The 26,771-nt window shown below is 36.9% G+C and overlaps 1 protein-coding gene across 1 annotated transcript in view; it reads right to left on the reverse strand.

Moving 5' to 3' along the window:
* Positions 1-642: 642 nt before the first annotated feature.
* herc2 (HECT and RLD domain containing E3 ubiquitin protein ligase 2) overlaps positions 643-26,771 on the reverse strand; it is a 66,037-nt gene continuing 39,908 nt past the window's right edge. The window contains exons 53-92 of the mRNA XM_073851197.1: positions 26,017-26,122; positions 25,845-25,936; positions 25,579-25,754; positions 25,385-25,496; positions 25,166-25,247; positions 24,700-24,843; positions 24,526-24,616; positions 24,251-24,428; positions 23,816-23,897; positions 22,737-22,908; positions 22,460-22,604; positions 22,014-22,239; positions 21,763-21,934; positions 21,464-21,650; positions 21,188-21,331; positions 20,770-20,961; positions 18,533-18,686; positions 18,282-18,389; positions 18,061-18,192; positions 17,808-17,966; positions 17,561-17,679; positions 17,347-17,472; positions 17,109-17,264; positions 16,419-16,534; positions 16,056-16,254; positions 15,634-15,848; positions 15,106-15,283; positions 14,235-14,396; positions 14,048-14,139; positions 13,820-13,959; positions 13,509-13,696; positions 12,431-12,628; positions 12,251-12,334; positions 11,325-11,466; positions 10,824-11,018; positions 10,576-10,688; positions 4,545-4,735; positions 4,355-4,460; positions 4,052-4,264; positions 643-1,674 (exon numbers count right to left, since the gene is read on the reverse strand). Coding sequence (XP_073707298.1) covers positions 1,402-1,674; positions 4,052-4,264; positions 4,355-4,460; positions 4,545-4,735; positions 10,576-10,688; positions 10,824-11,018; positions 11,325-11,466; positions 12,251-12,334; positions 12,431-12,628; positions 13,509-13,696; positions 13,820-13,959; positions 14,048-14,139; positions 14,235-14,396; positions 15,106-15,283; positions 15,634-15,848; positions 16,056-16,254; positions 16,419-16,534; positions 17,109-17,264; positions 17,347-17,472; positions 17,561-17,679; positions 17,808-17,966; positions 18,061-18,192; positions 18,282-18,389; positions 18,533-18,686; positions 20,770-20,961; positions 21,188-21,331; positions 21,464-21,650; positions 21,763-21,934; positions 22,014-22,239; positions 22,460-22,604; positions 22,737-22,908; positions 23,816-23,897; positions 24,251-24,428; positions 24,526-24,616; positions 24,700-24,843; positions 25,166-25,247; positions 25,385-25,496; positions 25,579-25,754; positions 25,845-25,936; positions 26,017-26,122 — 6,060 coding nt within the window. The 3' untranslated portion in view covers positions 643-1,401. The remainder of the gene's footprint in view (positions 1,675-4,051; positions 4,265-4,354; positions 4,461-4,544; positions 4,736-10,575; positions 10,689-10,823; positions 11,019-11,324; positions 11,467-12,250; positions 12,335-12,430; positions 12,629-13,508; positions 13,697-13,819; positions 13,960-14,047; positions 14,140-14,234; positions 14,397-15,105; positions 15,284-15,633; positions 15,849-16,055; positions 16,255-16,418; positions 16,535-17,108; positions 17,265-17,346; positions 17,473-17,560; positions 17,680-17,807; positions 17,967-18,060; positions 18,193-18,281; positions 18,390-18,532; positions 18,687-20,769; positions 20,962-21,187; positions 21,332-21,463; positions 21,651-21,762; positions 21,935-22,013; positions 22,240-22,459; positions 22,605-22,736; positions 22,909-23,815; positions 23,898-24,250; positions 24,429-24,525; positions 24,617-24,699; positions 24,844-25,165; positions 25,248-25,384; positions 25,497-25,578; positions 25,755-25,844; positions 25,937-26,016; positions 26,123-26,771) is intronic.

The raw sequence follows: 26,771 nt of genomic DNA on the forward strand, positions 1-26,771 counted from the left end.
TATTGGCTAATATTTTTTTCTTTTTATAAATCCGTAGGCCTATAGAATTTTTCCCAATTTATAAATACATAAATGAATAAATAAATAAATGAATAAATAAAAAAACTGCATCTCGGACATAATCAACCAATATTTTGCCCGATATATTGCCAACTATACTGCTAATATCGGCTAGTATTTCTCTTTTTAGAAATCTGTGTTGAATTTTTTTTCCAATTCACACTAAAGAAAACAAAAAACAAAACTGCATTTCAGATTTAATTATACTGCTAGTATCGGGTAGTATTATGTTTTTCTTTTTAGAAATCTGTATTGAATTTTGCTGAATTCAAACAATAAAATAAAATAAAACAATTATTAAACAAACCCTGCATTTTAGATATATCGACCAATATTTTGAAACGAAAAAAAAAATATATATATTATTTTTAAAAAATGCATTTCAGATATATCAACTAATATTTTGACCGATATATTGGCAACTATACTGCTAGTATCAGCTACTTTTTTTTTTTTTATAAATCTGTATTAAATTTTTTCCAATTCAAACAAGCAATATTTAGTCTATAAAGACAAAAATATACAATTATATACATTTAAAAGAAATGTAGGAAAAAATTCAGAACAAGAAAATAATAAAACTTACAAGAGAAATTTGGTTTAAATTTATTAACAGAAATTAATATTTATTTATAACATGGGAATGAGATCTCTCATTAACACATGGCACAATCAAATTATATACATTCCATTAGGAGAACAGTGCAGACATATATAGGAAGAGGAGAGAATACAGTGACCAACGACCTAAAAACAACCCCTGACCAGGCTTCCACTGACCAAATGAGAAAACAAAACAAACGTCCTGTTAAAAAGGTTCTTAAAGAAACACTGCTGTTTTCAAATGAAGAGGCGAAGCTACAGTTCATAATACTAGCTATTTAACACAAAATCGATCAGGAGTCTGTCAGGAGTCGTCTACCACAGTGCTAGGCTAAGCGGTCTGTCCTCTGTAATAAAACGTGAACACAATGTTTAACAAAGATGTGCAGTTTCTCCCATCTTCCTGGTTCTCTTCACAACAAAGATAAAAAAAAAAAGAAAGAAATCTATCTTGCTTTTCACCAGCTTAATAGTGCTTTAAAGCTAATTGCACATAATGATATACACTTATTTCTCTTCATTTAGTTGTATTGGTGTCTATGCACATATTAATAAGTGAGGTTAAAACAGACATCTTCGGTTCAGTTTTTTTGATTTAAACTTCTTTCTGTCAGCTTATTTTCAAGACTTCCTACAGCTTAGCACACTATATGTCTGTGTGTGTGTGTGTGTGTGTGTGTGTGTGTGTGTGTGTGTGTGTGTGTATTTGTGAGACAGAGTTTAACCAGGGTTAAGAGTTCAGTGGCCTGTCAGGTAATCCTGCGTAGAGTCGGAAGCAAAGGAGTCCGCATCCTCATTGTCAGAGTCGTCGCTGCTGTCATCTGCAGCCGGCTCACCGCTCAAAGCAATCCGTGCGTAGTCATCCGTGTCAATGGACTTGCAGAAGTGAATGGCGTATTTTAGTTTCTCCTCCAAGACAAGCTTACAGGAGTAGCGAGGCAGCTTGAGCAAGAAGAAGCAGGTGTAGGACTCTGGGAGGAAGTGGTCCGGTGGGTTGTACTTATCCAGCACCTGGTCAAATAGGACATATACTCTAAAAATGAGCACTAATATTTATTTGTATATGTGACCCTGGACCACAAAACCAGTCATAGAGGTCCATTTTTTGAAATTGAGATTTCTGAAAGCTGAATAAATAAGCTTTCCATTGATGTATGGTTTGTTAGAATGGGACAATATTTGGCCAAGGTACAACTACTGAAAATCTGGAATCTGAGGGTGCAAAAAAAAAAAATCTAAATGTTGAGAAAATTACCTTTAAAGTTGTCCAAATAAAGTTCTTAGCAATGTATAACTAATCAAAAATTTAATTTAGATATATTTACAGTAGGAAATTTACTAAATACTAACATGATCTTCACTTATCCTAATAATTTTTGGCATAAACAAAAAAATCGATAATTCTGACCCATACAATGTATTTTTGGCTATTGCTACAAATATACCCGTGCTACTTATGACTGGTTTTGAGATCCAGGGTCACATATATCTTTTATCTATCACACACAGGGAAGACTGTTTCCGCCATGGAATTAAAAAGATAATTGTGACTTATTTATTTCACAATTCAGACCGTTTCTCAGAAATGTAAGATATAATCACGAAATCGCAAAATAAACTTTACATCTCGTAATTTTGTAATTGAGATATTAACTTACAATTGCATGTTATACAGTCAGAATTGCAAGATATAAACTAGCAATTCCATGAAAAAGTCACAACTGCAAATATAAACTAAATTTTGAGAAAAAAAGCCACAATTGTGAGTTCATATCTCGCAATTCTGAGACAAAAAGTCAGAACTGTGAGACGTAAACTTGCAACTGCGAGAAAAAAAGTCAGAATTGAGATAAGTATGGGAAGTATGGGCTTCCATACAATTCTGACCTTTTTTTCCTCAAGAAGCATTTATATCTAGCAATTCTGAGTTTATATCACACAATTTTGTTAGAATTTTCTGAAAATGATAAGAAACAGTCAGAAATAAACTTGCAATTGCGTGTTACAATGTCAGGATTGTAAGATACAAACGCAATTATGAGAAATAAAGTCAGAATTGCAAGATACAAACTCCGATTACGAGTTATAAATTCATCAAGATTCAATTCTGACTTTTTTTTCTCCCAATTGTGTTTATATCTCGCAATTCTGACTTTTTTCTCAGAATTGAGAGATATAAACTCGCAATTGCGAACTATAAAATCCAGTTCTGAGGAGGAAAAAGACTGATATGTTCTTAGAATTGAGTTTATCTCACAATTCTGTGTTATAAAGTAATAACTGCGAGTTTATATCCTGCAATTCTGACTTTATTTCTCAGAATTGCAAGTTTATGTCTCGCATTTGTGACTTTATAACAAGCAATTGAGAGTTCGACAATTCTGAGAAAAAAAGGGAATAATTGCAAGTTTGCATTACGCAATTCTGAGACAAAAAGACAGAATTGTAAAATGTAAACTCGCAATTGCTAGAAAAAAAAAAGTCTGAATTGTGAGATTACTTTTTTATTTTTTTATTCATGGTGGAAACGGGCTTCCATACAATTCTGGCCTTTTTTCCTCAAGAAGAGTTTATATCTTGCAGTTTAAATTTGTTAGAATTTTCTGAGAATTACAAGAAAAAGTCACTAAATGCAGAATTGTCTGATAAAAAAAAAAAAAAAAAAAAAAAAGTATAATTCTGCTTATAAAATAATAATAATTAAACTTTTGTAAACATTTCTAATAAAAACTTCAAGTTAGTTTTAGTGTAGTTTATTTGTTTACGGGCCGGTGCACGTAATAAGCATGGCTGTAAATATGCCAGAATTAGCCAAAAAGGCTATTTTTCATCTGTTTCATCTAAACTAAAAAATAAAGGTAAATCTCACAATTTCTAAAGAATTTTTATCTTGCAGTTTATCTCACGCAATTTTGATATTTCTTTTTCTAAGAATTACAAGAAAAAGTCAAATTTATGATATAAATGTTGGGAAAAAAAGTTTAATTGCGCTTTTTGAAAAAAAAAAAAAAAAAAGAAATACAAAATTAAATAAACTTTTAAAAACATTTCTAATAAATTTTAAAGAAATGCTGTTCTTTCGAACTTTCTACTCAAATTTCATATTACAGTTTCTGCAATAAATAAATAAACGTACTGATAATAATATGAAATGTTTCTTGATCTACAAATCAGCATATTAGAATGATTTCTGAAAGATCATGTGACACTGGAGAAACGACCACGGAAAATTCATCTTTGCCATCGCACAAATACTACATCAATAAATTATATTTCTCATCCATTTCTATCAAAAAGAAATCTCTGATTTGGAATTACTTGCAGTTAGTAGATATTCATTTTTAGGGAACTGTCCCTTTAAGTGACACTTTTCAGAGCCACAAGTTACCTGCACCACAAAGTCTCGTCCCCGGAAGTCTGCGATGGTCCTGGGGAGGCGCGTGCGACCCCAGACAAACCTGAGGAAGAGCGAGCGTTCCGTGTTGGAGAAAGACTCCATTACCTCCCAGAACCACTGGATGAGAGGAGCAGTGGGTTCCACTCCCTTATATGTAGCCACTGATTTAAGCAGGTGGAGGGGGATGTCTGGACTTCCACACACCTAAACAACACAAACAAGTGATGTAGAGTCTAATAATAATTCACAACGACGTGTTTACTGAGCCTGCATTTATGTTGAAGACACACTCACCATGGTCTCCAGCTCATAACCAGTAAAGAGCGAGAGCAGCGGCACTGGTACCACACGCGCCATGCCTTCCCTTACTGCAGACACCTGCTCGTCGAACTCATGCAGCCTGGAAGAACAAAACAACATACTAGTAAATATTAATTTTATTTATGAGTTGGTAACTTTTTTTTTCCCAGCAAATTATTCACACCTGTAGTTTATTGCTAGCCGCACATATTCGCTGCGGTTCTCAAGGCTGATGTGGGAATGTTTGGAGCTGAGCTGGACTTCTTGTCCACAGGCACTGGGCACAGTGAAGGGCAGAGGCATAGCCTCAAACTCCTCTGCAGACGCCTCGTTATCTCTGATATACATTAGACCAGGAATGAAGTCCTTGTCCACCTAACAAACACAAGAAAGGAGAAGTCAGATGTAAAATACTGTGAAAAGTAAGCAAGTAAGTAAAACTTTAAATAAATATAATATGTGACCCTGGACCACAAAACCAGTCATAAGGTTAAATTTTACAAAACAGAGATATATTCATCATATGAAAGCTCAATAAATAAGCTTTCTATTGATGTATAGTTTGTTAGGATAGGACAATATTTGGCCGAGATACATCTCTTTGAAAACCTGGAATCTAAGGGTGCAAAAAATCAAAATACTGAGAAAATCACCTTTAAAGTTGTCCAAATTAAGTTCTTAATGCGTATTACTAATCAAAAATTAAATTTTGATAGGTTTACAGTAGGAATTTTACAAAAAATCTTCATGGAACATGATCTTAATTTCCTAATAATTTTTGACATAAAAGAAAAATCTATAATTTTGACCCATACAATGTATTTTTGGCTATTGCTACAAATATACCCCAGCGACTTAAACTGGTTTTGTGGTCCAGGGTCACATATATATACACTATCATTCAAAAGTTTGGGATGGGCACATTTTTTTTTTAAAGAAATGAAGACTTTCTCAGTCAGTACACACAGAATTGATGAACAGGAACATTAAAGAACTTGCTGCTCTTTTGAACTTTCTAACCAAAAAAATCATGATTTTTTTTTTTTCACAAAATATTAAGAAGTACAACTGTTTTCAACATTGATAATATGAAGAAATATTTTTGAGCACCAAATGACCATATAAGAAAGATTTCTGAAGGATCATGTGACACTAAAGACTAGTGTAATGGCTTCTAAAAGTTCAGCTTTTAAATCACAGCAATTGATTACATTTTATAAATTATAGTACTATTGTTTTAAAATTATAACATTTCATAATATTCAAGTTCTTACTGATTTTTTTATAAAATAAACAGCATTGATGATCATATAAGACTTAATACAAAAGCATTTATATAAGATTTATGTTTTTAAAGACGTATCTTATGCTCAAAGTGCCATTTATTTGATCAAAAATAAAGTAATATTATAAAATATTATTTAATTTAAAAATAGCAGGTTTCTATTTGAATATACCTTAACATATATATTTTTTTCTGTGATGCAAAGCTGAATTTTTAACAGCCATTACTTCAGTCTTTAGTGTCACATGATCCCTCAGAAACCATTCTAATATGCTGATTTATTATCAATGTTTGAATCAATTGTGCTGCTTAATATTTTTTGGAACCTGTGATAGCTTTTTTTAGAATTCTTTGATGAACAAAAAGTTAAAAAAGAACAGCATTTATTCAAAATATGATTTTTTTTAAACAATATAAGTCCCCACTATAATTTCAATTTAACATATCATGAATAAAAGTATTAATTTCCTTTAAAAAAAAAAAGAAAAAAAAAGAAAACAATTACTGACCCGAAGCTTTAAATGATATTGTTACAAAAGATTTCTATTTTAAATAAATGCTGTTTTTTTTTTACTTTTTATTCATCAAAGAATCCTGAAAAAATATCACAGATTTGAAAAAAAAAAATATTAAGCAGCACAACTGTTTATCAGCATATTAGGATGCTTTCTGAAGGATCATGTGACACTGAAGGCTGGAGTAATGACAATGAAAATTCAGCTTCGCATCACAAGAATAAATTCTATTTTAAAGTACATTAAAACAGAAAAACAGTATTTTAAATAGCAATAATACTGCAAATTTGTTTTTCAGTATTTTTAATCAAACAAACGCAACCTTGATGAGCAGAAAATATCTCTTTAGCAAACATTAAAAATCTTACTGATTCCAAAGTTTTGAACATCAGTGTGTGTATGTGTATAAACCGAGAGAGAGAAAGAGAGAGACTGTCTCCACGGTTTACATTCAACAAAACTGAAGATAATCTAAACCTGTGAAAATGACTATAGAAAAGGAATTAAAAGAACGTGGGTGCTTTTGAGTGCATCACGGTCAGTGTCTCACTGTTGTCTTGTGCTCGGTAATCTTTCTCTTTAACCTTTCTAATATCTCCAGGCAAAGCAACAAACAACAGCTGCTCTGTGAGCAAGAAACATCCTGCGCTGAGAAATGCCATCACTGCAGACGTCTCAGCAACACATGATCTCAGCGTGAATGTAGGAGACGACACTCACATTCATTTTTACACGACACGTGTGTGCACACACTCACCCACATTCTTTATATCTCAGATAGCATCTCTCACATCAATACAGAAATTATATTTATAACATTCCTGCTTTGATGTAAGCAACTACTGAGAAACGCAGTATTACTGTAGCACAAACATGCAGCATTGATTTCGAGAAAGCTGCTTACAGTACATATGCATTAGAGGTGGTGGGTTTATAACTGTCATTTATGTCAGCTGACCACCATTAAGACTAATGTACAGAATGCATGTAACTCTGGAATGTACTCTCATTTTCTTTTACGTAACCATTTTAAAAGGGCTCGCCATAAGCTCCAACTACAGACATACTTACCATGTCATGTAATCAATGTAATGCTAGGGGGATATTCCGGAAAGCAGGGATAACTCTTGGTTGATTAAATCTAAATGTTTTTTACTCATGGTAATGCAGCTGGAAGTTCGTTCTGTCAATCACTATGAAATGGATGCTAAAAAGCAGCATCTTTTAATTTTTTAAACATTAACCATTTTTATATCACTGATTAAACATTGGCACTTATTACTGTGAACAAGAATTTACTTGTTTTTTTGACAGTGAACATTAAAAAATTAAAAATTGGTCAGTCTGTCTTTTAGTTAAATCTTTTTTGAAAGCATTTTTGTTTAAAGGATAGATGGATGTTTTGTTTTGTGGATGGATGGATATTTGTTTAGCAATAGATGTTTTGTTTTGCAAATGGATGCATGTTTTGTTTTGCGGATAGATATTTGTTTCGCAATGGATGTTTTGTCTGGTGGATGGATGGATGTCTTGTTTAGCGATAGATGGACGTTTTGTTTTGTGAATGGATGGATGGACATTTGTTTAGCGATGGATGTGTTTTGCGGATGGATGGATGGATGGATGTTTGATGTTTTGTTTGTTTTGTTTTGCGGATGGATGAATGGATGTTTTGTTTTTTGCGATAGATGGACGTTTGGTTTTGCAGATGGATGGATGGATATTTGTTTAGCGATGGATGTTTGTTTTCATTTTGTTTGTTTTGCAGACAGATGTTTGTTTATGTTTTGTTTTGCAGATGGATGGATATTTGTTTAACAATGGATGTTTTGTTTTGTGGATGGATGGATGTTCGTTTAGGTTGTTTTGTTTTGCAGATGGATGGATATTTGTTTAACAATGGATGTTTTGTGGATGGATGGATGTTCGTTTAGGTTGTTTTGTTTTGCAGATGGATGGATATTTGTTTAACAATGGATGTTTTGTCTGGTGGATGGATGGATGGATGTCTTGTTTAGCGATAGATGGACGTTTTGTTTTGTGAATGGATGGATGGACATTTGTTTAGCGATGGATGTGTTTTGCGGATGGATGGATGTTTGATGTTGTGTTTGTTTTGTTTTGCGGATGGATGAATGGATGTTTTGTTTTTTGCGATAGATGGACGTTTGGTTTTGCAGATGGATGGATGGATATTTGTTTAGCGATGGATGTTTTGCAGATGGATGGATGTTTGTTTTCATTTTGTTTGTTTTGCAGACAGATGTTTGTTTATGTTTTGTTTTGCAGATGGATGGATATTTGTTTAACAATGGATGTTTTGTTTTGTGGATGGATGGATGTTCGTTTAGGTTGTTTTGTTTTGCAGATGGATGGATATTTGTTTAACAATGGATGTTTTGTGGATGGATGGATGTTCGTTTAGGTTGTTTTGTTTTGCAGATGGATGGATATTTGTTTAACAATGGATGTTTTGTCTGGTGGATGGATGGATGTCTTGTTTAGCGATAGATGGACGTTTTGTTTTGTGAATGGATGGATGGACATTTGTTTAGCGATGGATGTGTTTTGCGGATGGATGGATGTTTGATGTTTTGTTTGTTTTGTTTTGCGGATGGATGAATGGATGTTTTGTTTTTTGCGATAGATGGACGTTTGGTTTTGCAGATGGATGGATGTTTGTTTTCATTTTGTTTGTTTTGCAGACAGATGTTTGTTTATGTTTTGTTTTGCAGATGGATGGATGGATTTGTTTAGCAATGGATGTTTTGCAGGTGGACGGATGTTTGTTTTCATTTTGTTTGTTTTGTGGATAGATTTTTATGTTTTGTTTTCCAGATGGATGGATATTTGTTTAACAATGGATGTTTTGTTTTGTGGATGGATGGATGTTCGTTTAGGTTGTTTTGTTTTGCAGATGGATGGATATTTGTTTAACAATGGATGTTTTGTTTTGTGGATGGATGGATGTTCGTTTAGGTTGTTTTGTTTTGCAGATGCATGAATATTTGTTTAGTGACTAATGTTTTGTTGATAGATGGATATTTCGTTTTTTGGATATTTTGTTTTGTTTTGCAGATAGATGGATGTTTGTGTTTTGTTTGGCGGATGGATGGATATTTGATTAGCGATAGATGGACATTTTGTTTTGCAGATGGATGTGTGTTTTGTTTTGTGATGGACATTTTTTTTGCAGATAGATGGATATTTGTTTAGTAATGGATGTTTTGTTTTGCAGATGGATGTATATTTGTTTAGTGACAGATGTTTTGTTTTGTGAATGATGGACATTCGTTTAGTTTTGTTTGTTTTGCAGATGGATAGATATTTATTTAGCGACAAAATGTTTTGTTGATGAATGGATGTTTAGTTTTAGTTTGTTTGGTTTTGCAGATAGATTGGTGTTTGTTTATGTTTTGTTTGGCAGATGGATGGATATTTGTTTAGCGATAGATAGACATTTTGTTTTGCAGATGATGTTTTGGTTCTGCGATGGATAGATGTTTTCTTTTGCGGATGATGCATATATGTTTAGCTATAGATGTTTTGTTTTGTGGATGGATGGATATTTGTTTAGCGATGGATGTTCTGTTTTGCAGATGGATGGATGTTTGTTTAGATTTTGTTTGTTTTGCAGATGGATGGATTTTTGTTTACATTTTTTGTTTTGCGGATGATGGATATTAGTTTAGCGATAAATGGACGTTTTGTTTTGCAGATGGATATTTGTTTAGCGACTGATGTTTTGTTTTGTGGATAGGTGGATGTTTATGTTTTGTTTTGCAGATGGATAAATGTTTTGTTTTGCGGATGGATGGATATTGGTTTAGCGATGGATTTTTTTGTTTTGTGGATGGATAGATGTGTGTTTATGTTTTGCAAAAAAATGGTCGTTGCGGTTTGCAGATAGACGAGTGAAACAAATAAATGAACAAACAACTCAAATTAAAACACCATAAAACAAACTTTTTTTTTTTAAATTTAACTTTTTTTTTTCCATTTAGGTTTTAGTTAATAATGATAACCTTGGATTCACACACACACACACACACACACACACACACACACACACACACACACACACACACACACACACACACGTTTGTTTTTGTGAATTGTGGGGACATTCCATAGACGTAATGGTTTTTATACTGTACAAACCGTACTTTCTATCACCCTACACCTTCCCTACACCTAAACCTAGCCCTCACAGGAGACTGTGCATATCTTTACATTCTCAAAAAAACGTATTCTGTATGATTTATAAGCCTTTTGAAAAGTGGGGACATGGGCAATGTCCTCATAAGTCACCCTCTTCTTGTAATACCTATGTCATACCCATGTTATTACACACATTTGTGTCCTGATATGTCACAAAAACATGCCCACACACACACACACACACACACACACACCTCACTAAGATCTGCGATGGTCAGATTCATGCCTGCCAGCTGTTTCCACACAGGTTCAGCTAGGTAGAGACTTAGAGGACTTCCTGTACGGATTGCTATGCCCAGGAGCACTCCTATACACAAATGAAAAAACAGAGCATGGTATATCAACAGATCTAATAATGGAGAGAAGTACTACAGCTGTGAAATCGCAGACTGTTTCAAGTCTTGAAAGCATTTTCAAGGTAGGAAACACAAGTAAAAGGTACCTAGGAAGCGGAACATGCTGATGTGCAGAGGGGATTTGGCAGCTGGGTTGAGCAGGAAACAATCTCTATTCGCTCCTGACTCGTCTCGGCCGTTAGGAGTGACGATAAGGAGAGGAGTGAGACCGTTCTGTAGTTCCTCACACATTTCTGCGATAGATTCACTGTATCCACCACCACAGTCATCGACTGACTCACCTACAAACACACAAAGAGTAAGAAACCTTTTGCCAACCTTTTCCAATCTTTCTAAATATAATCCCACCAGAGGTTTTCCCACAGAATTGGGCTACTTTAGGACTGTTGCTGCAGGTAGTCATATTTAACCATGGAATGCAAATTTTACCAGGGGAACCCCGACAAAAATGTGTATTTTATCCCACGGAATGCAAAGTTTTACCCTCCACCCCACCCCACGAAATGCAATTCAGCTAGATTTGGGCTAGTTTTGAGTATAGCAATTGAGCATTTTATTTGTGAAAACCTGGCAACCCTTAAACTCACCCACAAACTTGACCTTCCAGACCCGGTGTGGCAGCAGCAGACTGTCAGGGCTGAAAGAACTCATCTTAGCACACATCTGCCCAAATACTGACTTGGTGCCATCCGGCCCTGCCAGTCCTCCTTTACTGCGTGAACGTTTGACCTGAACGAGACAAATTAGGATAAATTATTACAGATATATCCATATACAGCATTTCTGCTCTGAAGTATAAACTCCATTGTTATGCTTTCCAGCTGTGAGACTTGCCAGATCAGTGCCAGGCTCCAGGGGCCCTATTAGAGGGCCACTGGTCCATGAACAAACATATTTGGGGGGTAAATCTCATGAAGAGCCTCGTGACGAGCAGATCCAAAAACAAATCATACGTTCAAATGATGCTTAATGACCAAATCACTCAGGATATTAAGATTTAGTGCTGCAAACTCTCACTCATAATTATACCTAAAATAAAATGGATGATAATAATCATATGGTGTACATGGTACTTGTGTGTCCATGCTGACAGGAAGGAGCAGGAAATGCAACAATAATTACGGTGATTAGGGAAAGGGAGACAATTTTACGGAGGACACGCTAGCTATTTTTGCCCATTAAAAGTAATCGTTCATTTTGGATTCTGTTTACCACGCTAATGAACTCTCTAACCAAGAGATGCAAGCAAGAATTAACTTTGGTGAATAAATAGCAAGCATTTTGGTCATAGTTTTTCAAAATTAAAACATAAATACATAGTTTAAAATTGCAACAAAACTGCCTGATTTTTTCTGATGAGAGCAAATCAAATGTATTTTTTGTTTGCTAACATATTTTAATTATGCAAAAAAAAAAAAAAAAAAAATCCTGCAAAATATTAATTTTAGACCCTGATTGTGATATTTACTTAAGGCCAAATCTCAAACAACATGTGCAATGTATACAAGTGTACCTGTATCCTGTTTAGTTCCACCACTGGCCCATGTTGTCGGTCTCGAACCATAGTGGCCTGAACCACTTTACGGAATGCTGCCTCCTACAAATATTGAGAACGAATATTAATAAATATAATTAGGAATTGTAATTTTTTTTTTTTAAATCATGCAAGTACTATCCACAAAGATATTCTTACCTTGCCCTGCGAAATAAGGATTCCACGTAGTGTGTCAAAGCCAACAGCGACGCCATGTCCAGTCTCACCCAGTCGTCCTTCCAGGTCAAACATTGGGATGCAGGGGCAGAAGAGCTCAGAAATGTGGTGCAAGAGCAGTAATCGGTTCCTCAGGCCAATGATGGCAATCTCCTGCAGGTGGTTGTACTCCATAGGAACCTACAGATAAACATTTAATTACTTAAACACGATATTTAATACGTTTAAAAGGCTGAACTGTTAAATATGTAGTTCTTTGGCATTTTTATATAGCTATATGTGACCCTGGACCAGTTGAAGATGAATAATAAGCTTTACATCAATGTATGCTTTGTTAGGATAGAACAATATTTCCAAAGATACAACTATAAAATCTGTAATCTAAGAGTGAAAAAAAAAAGTCAAAATATTGAGAAAATCGCTTTTAAAGTTGCAAATGAAGTTCTTTGCAATGCATATTACGAATCGAAAATTAAGTTTTGATATATTTACAGTAGAAAATGTACAAAATATCTTTATGGAACATCTATAAATTGACCCATACAATGTATTTTTGGCTATTGCTACAAATATACCCGTGCTACTTAAGACTGGTTTGTGGTCCAGGGTCATATATGTGACCCTGGACCACAAAACCAGTCATAAGGTTAAATTTGACAAAACTGAGATTTATACATCATATGAAAGCTCAATAAATAAGCTTTCTATTGATGTATGGTTTGTTAGGATAGGACAATATTTGGCTGAGATACATCTATTTGAAATCAGAAATCTGAGGATGCAAAAAAATCCAAAAGACTGAGAAAATCACCTTTAAAGTTGTCCAAATTAGGTTCTTAACAATGCATATTACAAATCAAAAATTACATTTTGATATGTTTACAGTAGGAATTTTACAAAAAATCTTCATGGAACATGATCTTTACTTAATTTCTTAATGATTTTTGGCATAAAAGAAATCAAAAATTTTGACCCATGCAATGTATTTTTGGTTATTGCTACAAATATACCCCAGCGACTTAAGACTGGTTTTGTGGTCACATATTTGGTGGTACAGTACCTGAGCAGGCAGTTTTCCGGCATTGGTAGGTTTACTAGTAGACCAGGCGAGTGTGTGTGCTGAGCCACAAGCCACACGGTTGATCTTCTTGCCTTGCAGTGCTGCCACCAGCCTGGGCCGCTGAATAGCATTGGTGGTGCCATCACCAAGCTGACCCTCATCATTGTCACCCCATGTGTACACTTCACCTGTGTTTGAATGTCTTTAGCAAATACTCCTCCAAATGCAATACAGACTATGCTGAACAAAAAAGAACCTGATATCTGTTATATATAAACATGCTACAACGATTTTATATCTAGATGACCTACCATCCTCTGTGCAGCAAACACAGTGAAGAGAACCAGTTGCTATTGCGATGACCTTCTTGCCTTGCAAACCCTGGACCTGCCGGGGTCTGCGTACATGATCATCCGAGCCATGTCCCAGTCTGTGGTAGTCACCTTTCCCCCTAAAACAAACACGAACGTACAATTCCACATGTGCTTTTACTAAATAAATGATGGGTTTATGTACCACTGATTTGAGGGATTGATTACCATGTGTAAACTGCTCCAGACTTGGTGAGAGCCACAGAGAACTGAGAGCCACATTCCACTTTCACGACACCCAATCCAGTTAATGAGTCAATCTAAGAAGAGAAAAAGAGAATGAGATGTAAGACTCACATAGAAATCACTAAGCAGAAAGCCTTTGTTGCTTGAGAATCTACACAGGCAGTCCTACCTTCATAGGCACTTTACAACCATCACTTCCTCCTCGGCCCAGTTTGCCATAGTCTCCATCTCCCCATGACCACACCATGTCATCGTCAGTCAGACACAGGGTCTGGGCGTCCCCACTGCCACATGCAACGTCTATCACCCGGTGACCCTGCAGAGCCTCCACCTAGAAACATCGACAGGAAATTCACAGAACATACAATGTTAGGGAGTAGAGATAATACTAATTAAACTATATTTGGAAGCTTGTGATTCAATTCAATTTCTGATTCAATTCGATATTGGTTATTTTGGATATATATCAGGTACAGTACATGGCAAACATTCTCACGGAAAGAAAAACTCAATGTTGTAAAATATACATGAGAGTCAGTTAATACTATAACACTGAAACTAAAATTAACTGATTTGTATAGAAACACTTAAATTACACTCAATTAAGTTTTATAATAGTTACAATTACATAACTATGTTTCTACTCCAATTCGTTTATTGAAATAAAACACAAAAGGTGACTTTCATATAAACAAATTAAACATTGAAGAACCGTGTGTTATACGGTGCATATATTTAGCAAAATGCTCCACTCTAGTTAATTTTTCCAGCTGACTAGCAGGTTTATGGTCACTGAATGTGATTTTTTTCTGAGATAAATGTAACGTTATGTTGGCTATTCATGTTTATTTCATGCTGAAAATGGTTAAGTGAAGGAAATGTCACTCCACATTAAACAGCACCAAAAGGGCTTTTATTGTTTGGATGCTGTAATAAAAGATCGAATTTTATGTGAGGTGCGTGTACGTATGTATGTAGTTTTTTTCCCCTGTTTTACCCAACTCTACAGATAAACATGCATTTTAACGGGGTGAACGCACCAGCTTTGGTTTAAGCTGGTCCTCACTGTCTCCATGACCCAGGCGACCATAACGTCCTTTGCCCCATGTGTAGAGCTCTCCGCTGGCTGTGATGCAGGCGCTATGGGCCCCACCAGCCGCAATGTCCACTACCTCTACCCCTCTGAGAGACTCGATCACGCGTGGACGGTCACATGGGCTGGGAAAAAGACAGCACTACCAGTCACACAAACTGTACCTCTTAGTATAAGCTGCTAAACCGAATCAGTGATAGTCTAGCGCACATATTTGATATTTTATGGAACTACATGAAGTTCTGTGGTAGGATACAGTCATAGTATCAGGTGGTAATATGATGCTATTCTGACATATTCCATGGTACAGAATTAAAATAGTTAAAAAGTACTTTTCTGTAATCATTTGTCTTCACTGTAAAAAATGGGAAACTGTTAAATATTGAAAGTTAAGTATGTAAAAGGTGACTATACGAGATGAACCAAAGGTGGCCATGTGAAAGGACAACAGTAGTAACCACAGTATGGGGCTGACCTTCTGTTGCCATGTCCCAGTTTTCCATCTTCAGCCTCTCCCCAGGAGTACAGTTCTCCTTCAGAGGAGAGAGCCAGGCAGTGCTTCCCGCCAGAGTTCACAGCCACCTTCCGGATGAAAACATGCTGGATTGACTCCAGCAGGGTCGGAGTGGAGACTGACTCTGTGCCTCCTATTCCCAGTCGACCACCGGCACCATATCCTGTAGCATACAGCTGCGGACAGCAAAGACAAGTTACTAAGGACATTATTTGGCTGACAAAGACAAAGCAACTGCAGAATATACAACACAGATCTGTACTTAATAAAAAATAAATTAGCTGAGCACTAACAAAGTACAAAAGAGATTCGTACTAAAGAACTTAAAGAAACTTTTGAATTTTTAAACATTTTCAAAATGTGAAAACCAGATGAAGCCTTACTTTCCCATCAGCGGTTACAGCGAACAGGGTCTGCTCTCCACCGATCAGCTGAACAGGTCGCAGAGTGGCTAGAGCTTCTGTTGGTGTGGGAACCTTGACTTTTGCTCCTTCAATACCACCTAACTGACCCCGGTGGTTGTGTCCCCAGCCGTAGATGGTCCCACTGCCACCTGCTGAGAGCGTCCAATCATCTGGTCGCCTAGTGAACAGCAAACCAATTGTGAAATTTAACAAATAATTTCACAAAAATTATTATAAAAGAATTCCATCTATTTAAAACACAGCAAAGGTGCACCAAGTCATTTTTGCTTTTGTTTCACTAGCTAAAACAACAGTGGTCTCGGATTGGTCAAGTTCATTTACCTATTCATCCACTGAACTAACTGCTCATCCTGCTCCCTCTTAAACAGGTCATGACTCTCATGGAGTGTGTTCATGTTCTCATGGTCTGCCATGAGCTCACGGATTTTCTTTGCCACCTGGTGGAAAAATGGAAAAATTGTAAGATTACAGAACAATAATATAACAGCTCTCCAGTAAAGGGATAGTTCACCCAAAAAATAAAAAAATCAGTCATTAGTTCCCCACTACAGAACGGGTAAGACCTTTGTTAATCTTCAGAACACAAATTAAGATATTTTTTTAAAAATCTGAGAACTTTTTGACCCTTTATAGACTGTGATGCAACTTAAACGCTCACAGGCCCAGAAAGGTAGTAAGAACATTGTTAAAATAGTCTAAGAAGAGAAGAAATTATTGAATAAAGTTGTTTTGCTTTCTTTGCACACAAAAAGTATTCTTGATGTCACATGGACTATTTTAACAATGCCTTTACTGAGCCTTGAACATTTAAGTTGCATTGCTGTCTATGCAGGGTCAAAAAAAGTTCTCAGATTTTATCAGAAATATCTTAATTTGCGTTCCGAAGATGAAAGAAGGTCTTACGGGTTTGGAACGACGTGGTTAAGTAACTGATGACAGAATTAAAAATTTTTGGGTAAACTATACATTTAAGTGGCTCTATAATTTCCAACCAATATTAGAAATCCCTACCTCATCCAGAAAAGTACGAGGCAAAGGCGTCCTCTTGTCTAGAGCCACTAACACTCTGGAAGCGGTACAATAGCGGCGGAACCAAGCCCACTTGTGTGTCTCAGCACAGCATGGAAGAGTTTCCAACTCCAGATCACATGCAAGTGCCACCAACACCTACAGAGAACAAGAAAATTCATTTTTGGAAAAACTCATATTGCAATCTTACTATATCTATTTGTTATGCAGACAAACATACCTTGAAGAAAGGACTGTGGAGCAGCTGTTTGCCACCTCTGACTATGGGTTCCTCGTACTCATACTGTCTCTGTAAAGCCTCGGGAAGTCCTTTCACCAGAGCGGCTAGTGCACTTCCTGTAAAACTCTACACAACATTCAATACAAGTTATGTTAATTAATTAGTTGATGGACTCATTGATTTGATTATTTAATTACATAGCACTGTGTCTAACCATAGAGCGAGCCTCTCCTTCGCTGTCTCCTAAGAGGCGGTTGATGTTTATGGATTGGCCATATTCAGTGGTTAGGAGTTTGCGTAGCCTCTGCAGGGCCCACATGCGATGGCCAGCCGCTGAAAAAGCACAGAAACACAGTAGATTATTAATTAGAAAACCTTATTTTTTTATTTTAGATTTCAAATCTGAAATTTACATCTACAATATCTCCAAAACATGGAGATAAACAAGGTTCTTCTCTTACCCAAAGCACTGAGCTGGGCACATGCAGCAAGTGAAGCTGCCAACCTTGGCACAATGCTGCGGTTTGAAGCAAAGTTCAGGCGGAAGTCCAGCAGACATGTTACTAGATCCATCGAAGGACAGGACAGAATGCAACGGTCTGACAGGAGGTCTTTAGGACCTGCAGGTAAATCAATAAAAGGTCAAGCACTTCTAAATATCATGTTACATATGAAATATATACAACGAAGTGGTGTCATATTAAACTGATGTACCAGCAACAGGCATGATGGGATAGACAGTGAAGCGCCAGCCCCAGCCATTAACAGAGCCATCACTGGTGAACTTCCATTTGAGCTCATCACCAGGAATCCTCAATTCACTTGACCAATCAGACCACTCACGACCTAAAGGAGTGCAGACAAGTATGATTATTCGGCCAATGATTAAACAACTTTTTAACTAAAGTTACAACATAAACAGAAAAGAATGAGACCTGATCGAACAGACACAATCCTATTGGCTCCATCCATTATGGTAAGAGGGTCATGTCTCCTTTCTGTTGAACACTGGCGATCAAACTCCACCCTCAACCCTTCAGCACCTAATAATTACATGAGAGATCTAATTAAGGATCAAAATGAATACTTTTCTTCAATAACCATGTGTTAAATTGATTAAAAGTGACATAAAATTAGGTTGTGATGGCTGCTGAGATGCTGAATAAACAGAAAAACTCAAGGTGACCTGGTATTTTCACAGTTCCGCTGGTGGAAGTGTCGTCAGTGTATGGATGACTGCTCTCCACCACCACAGGCTGCGATGACAGCCGTCCACTTTGAGAGTCAGTGGCTACGTCCTCTAACTCAGTCACACACAACTCCAGCAGCATATCTGCCACCTGTGTGCCAACAAACACTTTTAGATGAGTACACAAAGATTTCAAGCAAGCAGTGATTACAAGGGTTCAAGCGCTTTAAGCATTTAAGCACATCCGAATAAAGACATTAAGTAGCAAGCCTTTTTTTGCAAACACAGGTAATTTACAATAGAAATATTATGTTTTGTAACGTTTATGAGTAGGGTTGGGAATCGAAAATCGATTCCGATTCTGGAATCGGATACTTAGATAAAGAATTGGATACTTGTTATAAAATTAAAATTACGATTCCTCGTTTCGATTCCAGCGTTTAAAAGTGTGGCTACGCTTTGTAAAAACCGAAGACAAAGCTACCGCTGCACGCAAACTTCATCTTAGAGATCTGCAAGGGATAGGTGTTTTAGTCCTGTGCCCGCCTGCTCCAGAATGAATATATGTTATTTCGTCCCGCAAATGCTCACATAAAAGTAACTTATACCCCCGCGGGACGACAGGTTTCTACTTCATCTCTTGGCTGCATGAAACGAACCCTCCTGCTTATGTAAAGGCAAAGATGATCGGAGTAATAGTAACGAACTCGCACGTGCCTAATGTATTCATTCTTATATCGGAGACGTAGGCTACATTAGGCACGCATAAGTCCGCTGCTGATTCACAAACTATTCATGCTTTCGGGGCTCTGATCCATAGTATTTTTGCGTGAAATTTCAAAATATTTGCATAGTTTTCAAAATGAATGTCCTATGAGTGTTTTATAATGAATGCTTACCCATAGAGGTGGATCTTGTAAGGGTCAGTGGTGTTTATGCACATATGAGCACCAGCATAAACAGATTTAGAATGTATTTACTGTATTTTTCATTTATATATTTATTTTATAATAAATACAAACAGTAGCTATTCAGTCACTTAAGAAAGAGTACTCTGAAGTTGTGAAGAATGTCTGAATTAAATAATTTAAGTGCTTTAAATCTGTATATGTATGTACATGTTAAAAAGTTAGAGCAGAGGGTTTTCTTTTAAATTCAAAAGTATAGCTTTAATTTAAAGTTTGTTGGAAATTTTTTTTATAACATGAAGGAGAACAATAAAAAGGCAAAACAAATGTTTTGGTTAATAAAAAAGGTTCAAAAATAAACACCTTTAGAGGAAATGTCAGGCATAGGGGGGCCTTGCAAAATTTACCCGAAAAGAAGGGGGGGCCCTGGTATAAAAAAGGTTGAGAACCCCTGTAATAAAATAATATGTTGCAAGCAAGCACTGAAAATAAACGTGTGATATATTAATGTTTGACTTTTGTGGTTGTTGTTGTTTTACTAAACTGGAATCGAAACTGGGAATCGAAAAGAAACGGAATCGATAAGTGGAATCGGAATCGAAATCAATAAAATTCCAACCATACTTACATACATACTTACATCCAACCCTATTTATGAGTATTATAGCGCCAGCTGTGCTCCGATCTCCTTAAAACTTTGCATGCTTGTTAAGAGGCACCTGTCACATGCGCTCACCCGTTTTGTGAAGTTTTGAGTTTTCCTTTAGACTTCATAGGATTTTCGGTGAATTGGGACAGGCCCCTTTTCTAAACGATCCCGTTATAGCTTCCCAAAGGGTAAATTTCAACATTTTTTGATAATTATTGACCTAGAGAGTCCAGAGAATTGTACTGCAGCACTTTTTTTCCAGATTGAGCAAAAAACTTAGGACTAGTTGGCAAAAATGTTTTTTTTTTTACATCTTCTCAATCAAGAATTAAAAAAATGATTTGATTGACAGAAGTAAAATTTCTTACAGACCTTTTTTTGTTGTCACTTGTGGCACAAAAAACCTAGGATACATTAGAGCCTGCGACTAACGTTATAAGCGATTTTGTACTTTTGATAGCTGTAAGGCCTCCATCAGGCCTATTGGGACGAGCCTTGGTGACGTTGTCGATGGTGTGAGTACTACCATCTCCCAAAGTTTCAAGTCTCTACAACTTACGGACTGGTGTGCATGGTCAGTTTTAGGCGGATCTGTGACAATTCTACAATTACAATAGGGTTTCTGCGCTATGTGCTTGAACCCCTAAAAACATGTTACTAAAGAGGTTGGTTTTTACCTGTGGGAAGGCTGTACCCATGCCAGACAGCACAGCAGACAGCACTTCCTTGCCTTTATCGCCTGAACGCAGAGAGACGGCTAGTTTTAACAGGTCTACCAACACACGTGTGTCATCGGGAACCAGCAGACTGGTGAACTCATCCAGATATTGTGGCTCTGGGCCCACCGCTTTACTCTGGTTCTCAGAGTCCTGTTCCAATTAATCAAACAAGGCCACTGTAAATATTACTTCAGTTTATACAAGGGATTCATACAAAGTCAACATACAAATGTTATCCTTTTTATACAGACTTAATGCACGCATTTCATTTTAATGATCAGGAACAAACATCTACAAAAAATTATTAACAGGAACATTTTTATGACCAACAGGCTAGAATTCACTATGCAGCTGCATGCAAGCATGTGTGACTGACCTCTTTGGTTTTGGTCATGGTCTCAGCAATAATGCTGGCAGCACCAGGGTCATCCGTGACTGGGATAAAGGGGCGAGATGAAGCAGAGGCAGCAGAAGGGGTCACCGCTGAAGAAGGGGTAGTGGCATCCTCAGATGTGGTCACCTAGATCAAACAATAAGGCAGAACGAGTTTGTAAATGCTCAGCATGTCCTGTTGTTTTGGACATTTGAATGATTGTGAAAAGGGAGAAAGAAAAAAAAAAAAAGACACTTATGCATAGGCAGCACTACTCACCTCTCCCCGTTTGCTGTCCATCCAGGGGTGTGGACTGACCCTCTCCTCTGTTTCTGAGGGCAGGGCTGGACCCTCAGCCTCACAGGGGCTGGAAGCTGATGAACAATCTGAAGGGGGCACCGGAGAGCTGGAGGGACACTCCACAGGCATCATAAAGGAAGGCATTAATGCTCCCACCACTGCATCCCTGTGGGTTTCAAATGAAATGCTTTTATTTTATTTTATGGAGCACAAAATGTTCAACCAGGAATGCAGAGAATTCTAATTTAATACCATAAAAATATGCATTAAGGTCATACCTGGCATACATGATCTGCAGGGCAGAGAGTACATGGGACAGGGCCTGCTGTTTGGCCAAATTACCATCAAGAGAAAGCAGAATCTTTGCCAGGGATGGCCTGTTGGGCTTTACACTGCTCACACCATTCAGCTTATTACTTAGTAAAGATGGGTCACTGTCTGATGGCACACCTAAAAAAAGAACACCCACAAAACTTTAAGCAAGAGGCACATAACAACAGAAAAGCAATATAGCTTGGGTGGAAATTACCAAGGTAAGAGGCTCCCAGAGAGTCTCTAGCAGTCTGGAAGAGGACAGGCTCGTGCACGGAGGGTGTGGTGACATCTACGGTGGTCCAGGCCACGCTGTGAGAGGAGCCGCAGGCCACACGGGTAATTTTCTGCCCCTCTAGACCCTGCACCAGCGTAGGCTTCCTGTTGACTGTGGTTGTGCCATTCCCCTGCTGCCCATGGTCATTATCCCCCCACGCGTACACCTACCCAAACAACACTTCATCTTACACAAGCACTAAAGTGAATAATGTTTCATCAGCAAAGTGTGAGTTTTGTTTACCATGCACCATGAGTTGTTTAATGTACCAAAATAAACGTAGGAGGAAATAGCTCTTGTGCTACTCCTCTACAATGCCAAGTAGCTATGCAAAAAAATTATTAAAAAAAAAAAAAAAAAAAAAAAAAAAAAAGATCGTAGCGCACCTGTCCAGTGTCTGTGACAGCCAGGCAGTGCAAGGCCCCTACGGCCACATGAACAATTTTCTTCCCCCTCAGTCCTTCAACCATCTGGGGTTTGCGTACGTGAACATCTGTGCCGTGACCCAGTCGGAAATAATCCCCCTTACCCCTGCACAAAGCAACAGCAGCATGTTAAAAGCTTCACTGAGGAAAAAGGCTATTTTTAAGACTCAGTCATGAATTGATGAATTATACTGTAATGCATTTAAAAAAAAATCTAAATCTCTACTGATATTCATACCATGTCCAGACAACTCCAGATTTGGTGAGGGCAAGGGAAAATTGAGCTCCACATTCAATCTGACACACCCCCTGTCCATTCAGACGCTCTATATTTTGAGGAATGTTACAGCCTTCGCTTCCACCACGCCCCAGCTTTCCAAAATCTCCATCTCCCCATGAGAACACCAGTCCTAAAGAACATAAAAATTTTTTTATATGCCTGCAAACCAAACAAAAGTTAAAAGAAAATAAAAACTGAGACGAACCTAAACGCAACCAAACAAAACCAGGTAAAACAAAGCTAAACAGAATTAAAGAAAACCAAACAAAACAAAACTAAATGAAAGTAGACAGAACCAAATGAAACTAAACAAAATGAGACAAAACCAAAACCCAAGACAAATGAAACTAAACTACAAAGCTAAACAACAAAAAAACTAGACAAAAATCAGACAAACCTAAACGGAACTAAACGAGGCAAAACCAAAAACCAAGACAGATGAAACTAAATCAAATAGAACCAAATGAAGCTAAACTAAAATAAACAAAGTAGACAAACTGAGACGAACCTAAATGGAACTACACAAAACCAAGTAAAACAAAGCAAAACAGAACTAAAGAAAGCAAACCAAATGAAACTAAGTGAAACCAAAAAACACTAAAGAAATCTAAACCAAGCAAAGCCAAGTCAAAAGAAACTAAACCAAACAAAACTAAATGAAACTAAACTAAAAAAAACTCAATAAAAGTAGACAAAACCCAAACGAAACTAAACAAAATGAGACAAACTAAATCAAACAGAACTACATGGAACTATTTGAAAAAAGCAAACAAAACTAAGTGAAACTAACCAAAATCAAACTAAATAGAACCAAACAAAACAAAAATGAAGCTAAACTAAAATAAACAAGCTAGACAAACTCAAACAAACAAAATCAGGTGAAAAAGCAAAACAGAACTAAACTAAACTATAAATCCAAATCGAATGCAACTAAAAAAAAAGAAAAAAAAAAGAATAGAAAATGAAACTAGATAAAAACAAAACAAAAAGCAAAGGAATCTCACATTAAATCAACAAAACAAAGAGCAGATTTATACCTTCATCTGTGAGGGCAAGGGTCTGGGCATCTCGACTTCCGCAAGCCACCTGGACAACACGATGGCCTAAAAGCACCTTGACCTGCAAACCAGACAGACAAGTTTGATCTAGTGCAATGAGGGATACAAACAGCATCTAGTGAATTTAAAACTGCACAATGAAAATAAGACAGTTTTAAAGCAACTCAGTCCACTCTGCAGCCATTATGGTAACTTGACATTTTCTTTATCAAAAAGCATACAAGTGCAGCTTATGTAAATAAATGGGGCATGACTTAAATCTTCAAACATTGTCACGATTTTTAATTACATTTTTAAAGTATATGACATAAAATGGGTTTTCGTTGTGCATCGCACATCACTTCCACTTTATAGGGATTCCTCTCCAAAAAATAGGATAGAGAGTTCATTTACTGAGGTAAGTAAAATATATACCAGTTTGGGTCTGAGCTGAGTGGTGTTGTCCCCGTGGCCCAGACGGCCATATTCACCCAGACCCCAGCTGTAGAGTTCACCACTAGAGGTGATAGCGGCACTGTGAGAGCTGCCGCAGGCAATATCTCGTATGCGCTTGGTTTTCAATGCCTCAATTAGCCGTGGCTTATCACAGTTCCTGGTGAGGGAAGAAAAAAAAGAAAATTCTTATCAGAAGGCTCTAAAAACCGACCACATATTCTATGTTCTAATTGGAAGTTGCATAAATGACCTACATTCGACTGAAGTGCCCAAGCTTGCCATCATCTCCTTCACCCCAAGAGAACACTTTTCCATCCACAGTCAATGCCATGGCATGCCTTCCACCTAAACACAAACAGTTTATCCATTTTAAAACAACACGTTCAGACAACAAAGAATGTTTTCCTTGAAACTTAAAAAGGGCATACCTGAATGTACAGCAACTTTCTTGACCACATAGTTGCTGAGGGCAGAGATCTGTCTCGGTATAGGAATGGTTCCACTGGACAGTCCCAAACCAAGTCTTCCATTAGTGGCCTCTCCACAGGCATATACTTTACCTTCAGCCGTTACTGTAAAGACAATGAATCAATCACCCATTCATTTAGCAATAATATGCATCCAATGCTAATAAAACAGTAATTTCAGATTTAAAATACAACTAGAAAGACACACTGGTGTCTTGCACCATACTAATGTTGCTGCCATTTTGCAAAAGCAAAATAGTACACAAGGCCATGCATTTCAGTGGTTTTTACCACCTTGCATCATATACCCAGGGTTGGAATTTAAATTTCATAGACCACTTAACTGGTGGTGCAATCAGTGTAACGCATGGCACTGAGCAGCAAAGGCACAAAGGCCTTCTATTGTTGCTTTTTAAAAACAACTCACCAGCAAAAAGACTTTTAGAGCCTCCAGCCACCTGCACTACATTCAGAGCAGACAGGGTCTCTGAGAATGATGGAACTTTGATCTGAGAAAAAAAAACCCCAATACAATAAGATTTGCCATTGCAAGCTATAGCTATAAAAGTCATGCTATCAAATCTAAGACCTCTATAGAAAATATAATTTATAAATAAATTACACTATATTACATTACATTACAGACCTTAGAACCTTTAAGTCCTCCAAGTTGGTCCTTATCATTGAGACCCCAGACAAAGACTTTGGTTCTGATGGTGGCAGCGGACTCCAGCCCTGATGACCTTTTACGAGTCAGACTGTAAAGAAAGGTGGAAAGAGAAACTAAATGACGTACTAGTTTATGCTTTTTTCTGCTTTACCAAACCCACCAAAACATACCTTCCAGTCGCTGTCTTCTCATCCTCCTCTTCCTCATTGTCAGATGCCAGGAAAGGCACAGTAGCCAGATCTTCATCTTCTGCGCGGACACGCCCCGCAATGCTCAAGCCGTGGATTTTACAGTCAATCCCTGAACTCCGGCACTGTTTGATGGCAATCTCGATGTACCTGTGATACTAAACACACAAACACAAGTGCTCAACATTCCTACAGAAACAGCCCTAAAGAGAATTCTCTCTAATACTTGTGAGCCAATTCAAACCTACCTCTGTGCAGTCACTGAGCAGAGAGACAGCGGTGTCTGTGGGATTGATGTTGATGGTCTTCAACTCAATCAAATTGTTGAGAGAGCTTCCACCTGGAGAATATACACAGTTGATCAAGTCAAGCATGAAAGGCTTCACTATCAATGACCTGAAAAACTTCATGGTTCTTTACCTGATACTACCACCAGTGAAGGCATGTAGCTGCTGTCAGCAGGATCTACAATCATTTTCAGTCTGTGGACCAGGATGTCTGGGAAAAGCTCCAACCTAATCCAGTGCTATTGAAAACCAGCAAAACAAAACAGTCTTTTTTTTTTTTTTTACTACAATTATTTTTTCTCAATTAAACTAAATCAGGTGTTTCCAATTGATCTTTGCTATGTGAACAAACAAATACACAGTACTGTTGAAAATTCTGGGGCTGGTTTACGTTTTTTAATAAAAAAAAAAATGCTTAGCAAGGCTGCATTTATCTAATCAAAATGAAAGTAAAAAGTTACTACAATTTCAAACTGTTTTCTCTCTCTCTCTCTCTAAATATAAAATTAATAATAATTTTAATAATAATATCATAAATAAAAAAGATTGGGATCAGTTATTTTTTTAATGCTTTTTAAAACTGACTTTTCTGCTCATCAAGGCTGTGTTTATTTGATTAAAAATACAGAAGAAAAAAAATGCAGAAATTGTGAAAAGTTCATGCAATTTAAAATAGTGGTTTTCTATTTTAATATACTTAAAGTATATTTAAAAAAAAGTATCACAGGTTCCAAAAAAAATATGAAACTTTTGAGCAGTCTATATTCCTGTGATGGCAAAGCTAAATTTTCAGCAGCCATCATTCAAGTCTTCAGTGTCACATGATCCTTGAAAATCATTTTGATTTAGCACGAACAACATTACATTTTGTAACATTAAAAATGTCAC

This window comes from Garra rufa, chromosome 12 (assembly GCF_049309525.1).
Source record: "Garra rufa chromosome 12, GarRuf1.0, whole genome shotgun sequence".
NCBI classification, from domain to species: domain Eukaryota; kingdom Metazoa; phylum Chordata; class Actinopteri; order Cypriniformes; family Cyprinidae; genus Garra; species Garra rufa.